Source organism: Antrostomus carolinensis, unplaced genomic scaffold (assembly GCF_000700745.2).
Source record: "Antrostomus carolinensis isolate BGI_N321 unplaced genomic scaffold, ASM70074v2 scaffold6504, whole genome shotgun sequence".
Lineage (NCBI taxonomy): Eukaryota > Metazoa > Chordata > Aves > Caprimulgiformes > Caprimulgidae > Antrostomus > Antrostomus carolinensis.
This window is the reverse complement of record NW_010310022.1, coordinates 167,248-176,497: the sequence shown is the minus strand read 5'-3', so window position 1 is coordinate 176,497 and position 9,250 is coordinate 167,248. Positions and strand designations below refer to the sequence as shown.

General features: G+C 39.4%; 1 protein-coding gene across 1 annotated transcript in view; it reads left to right on the top strand.

The window, feature by feature from the left end:
- LOC104523615 (cytosolic phospholipase A2 epsilon) overlaps window positions 1-9,250 on the top strand; it is a 34,487-nt gene that overhangs the window by 2,828 nt on the left and 22,409 nt on the right. Inside the window, exons 3-4 of the mRNA XM_029084562.1 lie at window positions 3,730-3,802; window positions 8,584-8,720. Coding sequence (XP_028940395.1) covers window positions 3,730-3,802; window positions 8,584-8,720 — 210 coding nt within the window. The remainder of the gene's footprint in view (window positions 1-3,729; window positions 3,803-8,583; window positions 8,721-9,250) is intronic.

Here is a 9,250-nt window from a genome sequence, read left to right as displayed (position 1 = left end):
GGGCTGAGTATTTTCTTTGTTGGTCTTCATATTTTTTAAAGTAATGGTGAGATTTCTATTCCTTTTTGAAGAGAAAGCTGAGGGAAGAGTGCTCTGTTCCAAATAGGTGTGACATACTGTTTTCCTTAGCCTTTTCTCTCTTGATGTAACTTGGGAATGTCGTACGTGTTTCATTCTAGTCTCAAGAAAAAAATTCTCTGAAAGATTTTTAAGCTTAGAATTTTACTGAAATAGAGCAGTTTTAGAGCCTAGTTATGTAACTCTTATTCATATGGATGAGCACTAACATATGTGAACACTCCTATTGACTTCCCTAGGACTAGATATGTAAGTATTGCACAAGTGTGCCACAGGACTTAATTGAACTTTTATCTGACGTAGGATAGTATGACCAAGTCCTGCGTTTGCAATCTCATATATTTAAGTAGTTTCAACAGTGATCATTAAAATACCTGGCTTGTGTTTCCGGTTTATGAGGTAATAATCATGTCTCTGATGAAATAAATACAGAAGCTGAAAGTCGAAGTGTGTGTAATTACTGACCTGGGAGGCTTCTGGCTTCAGAACTTACCCAGCCTGTGATATGGTCATCATCACATTAAAGGGAAAGATGTGGAAGTCATTGTCTATTACTAGCAGATTATCCAGTTTAAGATATGCCCCTCAGTAGTTTTTCTGTGTGACTTTGAGTAAATCACTGACAGCTAGACTCGACAAAGCATTCAGACACCTAGAAGTTAGGAGCTCTAAGGACTGATGTCCATGTCTTTAGTATGGGAACAGACTGTACAACCTGGAGTGAAGCACTGAGGATTGTTTTGGTATGTTTGGAGAGTTAGATGCAGCAGATTGGGAATTATGATGACTGAGCAGAGAACTGCATAAATAGGTACATCCAGCTAAATGTGGCAGCTGAGCACAGAAAAGCCCTTATATTCTATCTCTGTGTGCCACGTGTGGCTGCAGGGAGGTATCACTATCCACTTGATATGCACAAAGTAGAGGTTTAGATGCTTGTTTTCAAAGTGCTGAGCAAAGGTTATTCCTTTTAAATTATGTCCACCCTCATGGTGATAACACTTCCCTGGGATGTGGAATTTCTGCTCAAGTAGGTTCTTCTGTATTCAAGTGATGCAAGCCCCATCCTTCCTGGGTGAAGATATGCTCCATCTCTCCTATGGAAATAGCACTGCTGAGGACAAAAACATTTAGGATTTATTGGGTGGGAAAGCAAGGACCAAGCATAAAAGTAGCAAATGACAGTAGATTTGGCAGGGAAAGGGCAAGCCTTGGCTGTTGATCCTTGTGCCTAGGAGTGCTTCTGTGTTTCACCAAGTTCTATTTAATGCATATAGAAAAGCATTTCTGGCAGTTCAACTGTATAGTCTGGGCCATGTTTGGGATAATGGAGCAGCTAGAGGTGTGATATACTCTTGAGACAGCTGAAATGTCTCACAGCTGACAGTTCAAGTGCTTGCAAACTGTGCACCATAAAAACTACCCTGTGCAAGATTCTGGACAAGTTAAGATAATGTAGAACAAACATGCCCATATCAGTGACTGCTCTAACCCTTTTGCTGTTTTCTTGCTGACTTTCACCTCTGCATCTTCAAGCCCTTTGCCGACTCAAAGGGAAGTGCAAGAGGATATGCTGGGGATTAGCCAGGCTGTTTCTTGGATGCTGTTCTTAATCTCTGCTGCATTTTCAGAGATGCTGAGGTTTGTATTGGTGAGGACAAGGTTCATTACACTGAGTGTGTGGGAGTACTGGTGGATGACCAATGGACCATGAGCCAACAACGTGCTCTTGTGACCAAGAAGGCCAGTGGTGTCCTGGGGTGCATTAAGAAGATTGTGACCAGCAGGTCGAGGGAGGTTCTGCTCCCCCTCTACTCTGCCCTGGTGAGGCCGCATCTGGAGTATTATGTCCCATTCTGGACCCCCCAGTTCAAGAGAGACAGGGAACTTCTGGAGAGAGTCCAGCAGAGGGCTACAAAGATGATTGGGCACCTGGAGCATCTTTCTAATGAGGAAAGACTGAGAGAGCTGGGTCTGTTCAGCCTGGAGAAGACCAAGAGGGGGCCTTATCAATGTTTATAAACATCTAAAGGGCAGGTGTCAAGAGGATGGGACCAGACTCTTTTCAGTGGTGGCCAGCGACAGGACAAGGGGCAACAGGCACAAGCTGGAACACAGGAGGTTCTGCTTAAACATGAGGAAAATCTTCATTACTGTGAGGGTGCCAGAGCCCTGGGACAGGCTGCCCAGAGAGGTTGTGGAGTCTCCTTCTCTTGAGATGTTCCAAACCCGCCTGGATGCCGTCCTGTGCAACCTGTTCTAGGTGAACCTGCTTTGGCAGGGGTGTTTGGACTAGATGATCTCCAGAGGTCCCTTCCAACCCCTACCATTCTGTGATTCTGTGTTAGTGTCCAATGTCATGTCATGGTCCCAGTTGCTTAATTCTTTGTCAGAACATTGTGAAACACTTCAGGATAAGCCTTGTGCTACAGCTGGAAAGACAAATGGTCTGGCAAAATGTATAGCAGGATTGAAGGAAATAGTAGCGAGGTACATTTTATTAGTTAACATCAGTACATTGTTTTTTCTCTTGCTACTTATGATTAATACAGGCACTTCAGATGCAAAGTGATAAACCCCATGTGTTTGTGGTAGGACAATGTTATTAACTTTACTAAGGTGTAGTATATCTATGAATGCAGGAGTGAGAGGGCTTATAGGTTGAGTTAATATGTTCTCACCAATTGGTATAGACAGAAAAATTAGACAAGTTTTTGGGCACAAACCACTTGTTTCTATTCTAAAACAGAATCAGTAGACTCAAAGCTAATACCAGTTTGAAGCAAGTGTTGAGAGAAATGGTGTCTGTACATACACTGGTTTTAAAAAGAAAGATGGTACCTCTAAAACAGAAGAGATTTTAGTGTGGGAGTGGAGACAAAGATGTTAAGTAGTTATCTCCAAGGTGAAATGGGGAAAGTTAATTTATAGTCTGAGGAATGTGAAGGCATATAAGTACGAACCATAGAACTTATGAGGCATTATAGAATTAGTTTCTGTGAGCCCCAGGTGTCTGATATCTAGTGGAGTTGTGAGTTAATTCCATAGATCATCTCTGGAAAGAGGTTTGTAGCTTTCTGTTGGGGATCAGGACTGAAGATTAGAGGTGGATCAGAGCCTTCATGCGAAGTATTTTGTCAGTGTCAACTGTATTTCTATCTTTTGGGCTGTGTGAGGGAGCTTGTGCTGGTGCAGGAGCTTTTGCTGGTGCATGGTGGTTGCTTAGCCCTGTTTACACAGCTATTGTGGCAGTATTCAGTGTCCCATAGACAGTCTGTTCTGCTGCTGGCAGTGATTTGTAGGAGGTGAGGACACCCATGTGCATGCTGTAAGGGTGTTCATTGTGATAATAATGGAGTGGTGTTAGAAAGAAGGGATCTTTACCTTTACCTATTCTCAACTCTCAAGTAGTTTTGAAATCTGTTACTTCTATTTCAGAACTGAAAATGGTTCTGTGCCAAAAATTTGTGTAGTTTTTCCAACTGCTCAAGTTGGTTTGATGAGTGATATTGGCTCAACCTTAAAAACCTTTTTTTTAACTATGTCCTTAGAACTTCAGGGTTACAGTAGTCTTTGACTATAAACCATAATATTAATCTCAATATTGTCTTCTTTCTTTTTTTCTTTTTTTTTTTTTTAATTGTCTTGCAGAGACCAATATCTCCTTTCAACTTGCTCACTGTAAAAATACTAAGAGTGAGGAACGCCCGGAAGGCAGACTTGCGTGAGTACTTATACTGTTGTCAGGTGTTTCTTATAGTTCTTTAACATAAAGAAAATATTTGGTCAATGTTCTTGTTCTTAAATTGTGTAGGAATAAAAAGATATGTTGCTGCAAGTTTGCAAGAATTATTTTTATTGTGATACTGAAGTGTTGCTTTCTGCTCTTAAGTGTAAAGATACTAACTCAAGCAAGATGATGCATTTGATATCTTGCTTTCATACCTCATTGCATGAGACGTATTTCCTACCCTTGTGATATCAGACTTAGCTGCTGATCAGAGGGCTGCTCTTTAAATGATGGAAATTCTTGTACTTTTGAGTAAGAAACCTGAGTATTCCCTACAGACTTTCTGGACAAAAGAAAGGAGAGGACTGGTGATGCAAATATAAAATCAGCAGTAGTAAGAAAGCCTATGAAAATAACAGAAGTACAAGCCAAAACATTCTATTACATCTGCAGAATTTATAAATACGCAAGAAGAGATGCTAAAATCCAATGTGTCTAGGAATTAACCTAGAGAACGGAACAATTTAAAAGTCAGAAAAAAACAAACAGCAGAACTGTGAGAGTTTTAAATGAATTTAAGTGAGGGGAAGTGAGAAAAGGATATCTAGAATAGAGACTACAAGAGAAAAATGTCATAGCCAGATCACAGAATGAGTGTTAATAGTGAGAAGTGAACAAGAAATCTCTGCAGTAGGGAATTCTACAGAGTCTGATGATATCCGACTGTGGAAGCCCTGTAATGATCCACCTTGTCTGCCTCTGCAGGCTAACGGTCATCGGCTTGTTAAAGCAGAGTGTGGAAGCAAATATAAAATTAAAATTCTCAGTGGGAGAACAAGACTTGCAATAGGTGGAAAGTCAGTTTGTTCCCTGTCCAGATGTGACACTGACTCACCCAGGGGATGGACTGGTTTAATTCTAAATTTTAAAATTTCCAATCCATTGAAGAGCTTCCTCACAGCTTCTGTTCCACAGATATGGATCCTCAATAGCCTACCCTCCTCCGTGCACTGAGGCTTGTTCAGGTGCCTTGCAAAATGCAATTATGCCACTGAGTCACTTACATGGGGAAATCTGAATGGTGTAATATCTGTATAAAGAAGTTGGGAAGGGATGAAAGAAAACGGCAAAATAAAGACAAAGAGAATAAGAAAATTCAAATTGAAAAACCACAAGAACAAATTGGAAGAATGTTAAAAAAAAGAGAAAAAGTCCACACTATGTTCACCAAAATCTTGCTGAACATGGCTCAAAATTAAGTTTCTTTTGTTACCCTCAGAATTTCATGCAGCACATCATACTTTCTAAGGAAACTAGCTGTAAATTTTATTTAATCTACTATATACTTTGGTATTTCAACTAATGTAATGGGTCAAGAGTAGAAGGAAAACTCTTTATCTTCTTAACTGGGGTTGGTTTTGGTTGTTTCTGTCAGGAAGAACATGGTTGGAACACATGGAAGTTGTGCTTAACAATAGTATTTTTCAATGGATGATTACTATCATGGAACAAATTTCTGCTGCACTCACTTGTGGTATTCTGAGTTACTTCTGCATCTTCTGCGATGTAATACTACTGTGCTTATGTGCTTATTTATCTTTTTCCTTTTATTTTTCAGCTTTAAAAAAATCTACTATGATTTACCGAATGCTTTGTTTGCTGTTTATGTCTTAACATTTTTTTTACTCTAGAAATGGCAGATGATCAAACTACTTTGATATTTACTGTGTCATTTTGAAAAAGGGATTTGGTTCATTAGACAAGGCGAAAGCACCTTATAAGAGTTAAAGTTCTGGGTTTCTTAGAGATTAAAGACCTATTTTAATGTGCAGAAACACACGCTTTGTAGGCTTGTAGTTGTGTGCACTGATTTTTTTTAATTTAAGTACACCCAGATGTTCAAATGCCTAAGTGGTGATTTACATCAATCAAATAGGTGATCTGACCAGGCAGTCTGCAAACCTGTGTGCACAATTGTGTTTGCATTTGTGTACTCCAGCAAGTCTGCTTAAGCTTTCATTCATTGTGGCTGTCCTTCTTGGGGACCAATTTCTCACAATCACTCCCTACCACAGTGAGTCGTACAGTCTTTCTTTACAAAGCCTATCGACATGTCTGCCACATCATACTGCCTTGCTTCCTTTTGTTCTGGTCTCAGGAAGAGATGACTATCATATCTTTATCCCTTGAGATGCCCCGAATTCAGAACTTGGGCTTCCCAAAGCTTTGTTTAAAGCTTATCTGGCAGAAAGATTTGAAAACTTTTCAGCAAAAGTATTTTTTTGGCAGAAAATTCATTTTTCTGAGGGAACTCAAATTATTGTTGGAAGGGGGAAAAAAGTTTTTATTTTTTTGTCTGTAGTGGGAAGGATACGTCAGGCAGGGTTTATCTTTTCTGAGGCATTAAAAAGGTATTTGAGAATTCAGACATTTCAGTTAATTTTCATGAAAACCTCAGTATTTTCAACTATGGGGAAGTATCCCTTTTCTACCTGTTTGTAATAGTAACAGTATGCTTCTTACTACACTTCTGAGTTAGCATTTATTTCATCCACTTTAGCTTTTGTGTTTTTCTGATTAAACATTGATGGTTTCCCATTTCGATGGTATTTTTTTCTCATTAGTGAAATGTTTGTGCTTAAGTTATTGAAGTGAGTCTTTCTTCTTTGTCTTTGATTCTCACATTCCTATTTACAAGTGGAAAATAAATGTGCTTTAAAAGTCTTTCTCCCTATTGTTGTTGCAGAGCAAAATAATTTTAATAGATATATGTATAGGTCTAGAAATCTAGACTGTGTTTTGGACCATGACACTGACTGCATTATGGTATTTTGGGCAAGTCATTCAAGTTTTCTCAATGTAGTTATTTGCTCAGTCCTTACATTGACACTGTGAAGTAGTTCATCTGTGTATCTGAAGCCCTTTGAAAATGGAATCTGTAGCATTAATCACCATTAACCATTTACATTTTCATCTGCCTGCACTTGTGCCTCTGTGGAACATCTGATCAGTCATGCTGTTCTGATCAGGTTTGGCAACAGCCACTTTCTGGAAACACTTTCCTTCCCATAGTCATTATCAAGGTTTTGCTGCTTGTGATAGCATGGTTAACTGCACAATAAAGGCACAGCTTGGGAAAGATATGGCTGATAGAAAAACCTAAATCTGTAGTTGTTAGAAGTTGTTAAAGAGGAAATACATGAAGAAAATTGTACTTAATATGATGTAATAACACTGTTACAGGTTTTAAACATGATGCAGGGTTTGAATATGGGTTGACTCATTTGACCTCTTCTGACTCACAAGGTTTCTGAAAGAATCAGATGACTGGTTCAGCATTACTAATGTGAAATAGGGAGAATATGTATTGCATTATAGGTACAAGAGAAAGGCCATTGGCACCTGTATCAAACTTCTGCAAGTCTCACTCCCTGGTGGTTCTTCCTCCAAACATGGGGGGGTCAGAAAATGGAAAGAGCTGATGTCTTTGGTGACACTCACGGCTGTGCCATGATAGGGATAGGGAACTTCTGAAGAGAGTCCATTGGAGGGCTACAAAGATGATTAAGGAGTTGGAGCATTTTTCTTATGAGGAAAGACTGAGAGAGCTGGGTCTGTTCAGCCTGGAGAAGACCAAGAGGGGGCCTTATCAATGTTTATAAACATCTAAAGGGCAGGTGTCAAGAGGATGGGACCAGACTCTTTTCAGTGGTGGCCAGTGATAGGACAAGAGGCAATGGGCACAAGCTGGAACACAGGAGGTTCTGCTTAAACATGAGGAAAATCTTCATTACTGTGAGGGTGCCAGAGCCCTGGGACAGGCTGCCCAGAGAGGTTGTGGAGTCTCCTTCTCTGAAGATGTTCAAAACCGACCTGGATGCTGTCCTGTGCAACCTGTTCTAGGTGAACCTGCTTTGGCAGGGGGGCTTGGACTAGATGATCTCCAGGGGTCCCTTCCAATCCTGACCATTCTGTGGTTCCTTCCCAGACAGGAGTGATGGTAGGATTTTTCCAGTCTGCAGATAGAATAGTAGGAAGAAATACAATGAATAGTAATTTAACTATTGTGCCAAAACTGATTATTTTCCAAAAGGACTGCTGAGAAAGACACAGCTTCTAAAAATTTTGTCAAATAAGTGAATGAATATGAAATTGGCACATTCTGATTTGTCATATGGAAATCAGATTTTTCAGCTTTGATGGGGAAAACACTTTACTTTTTGGCAAAAACCCCCATTGTTTGTTTAAGCCAGCACTTTGATAAAGGCTTTCAATTAGTTAAGGTGCCAAACCTGGGGAGGAAATGTTAGAAAACAAGTCTCTCTGCATTCTAAATTGAAGGTTGTGAGGTGTATTGCCTGAGCTACAAAGGAGCCATCCTAGGGCTGACGTAAGTGTGTGTGGCAGAGGGCATATACCGGTAGATATTCTGGTGTTTTGGAAAATTTGGATAGTCATTAAAATAAAGCTAAATGTAGCATGTATAGGTGTGCATGCTCTGCATGTAGAGTACAGTACTATTTCAAATGTAAAGTAATGTTTTAAAAGAAAGTAAGTCTGACTAAAAGTGAAAAGGTAGGAATGAGCATGGCAAATGTGTGAGGATATTTCTCTTTTCCTGTATGTGCTTCATTGTGTTATTTACTCGTCACCCTGTATATTTTAAGAAGAAATCTCCTACCATGTTATCTTTGTCTTATTAGGGTTAAATGGGCATAGTGCAGTTATTCTTTCTCTGGATACGCTATAACTCTGCTTATCTTCTCGTTATACAGTCACCCTTTCAGATTGCTACGTGACACTGTGGCTGCCTACTGCCTCAAATGAGAAGGTTCGGACCAGAACAATCAGGAACTCCAAAAACCCTGTCTGGAATGAAGCTTTCTGCTATAAGATTGACCGCCGAGTCAAGGTAGTGAAAATAAATGGTTTTCACCATTTGGAGTTTGCAGATAGTCAGTAGATTATGCAAAACTGCAATAAATCAATAGTTATATAGCTAGTTTCCAAACACTGGAGGTGTTAAATATCCCTCAGAAAAAACCTCTGTTGTTTACATCGTCCTTGATATTGCTCTGTTCCAGCTATTTTTTACTTAAACATCTGCTATCCTGAAGTGGTGAGAAGCAATTAAATGCCCTGCAGAATATAGCCTTACTATCCTAGTCCTGTTCTTAACATATACAAGTGAAACCCAAGATAAAGATCACATAAAAATAATCCTAAATTAGTTCTAGGTATGGTGGAAAGGAAATCCTTTAATCATTATTTATGTAACTGTACCTGTTTTATACACTTAGAGCCAAAGGCCATAAAATGAATGTAGAAACATTTAATCCAGTTATTTATCACAAATTCATGAATATTCTGTATGATCTGCTTGTTTTGTTTTATTTCTGCAGTCAGACAGGCCTGCTTCTTTGTGTATGTACTGTTATCAGT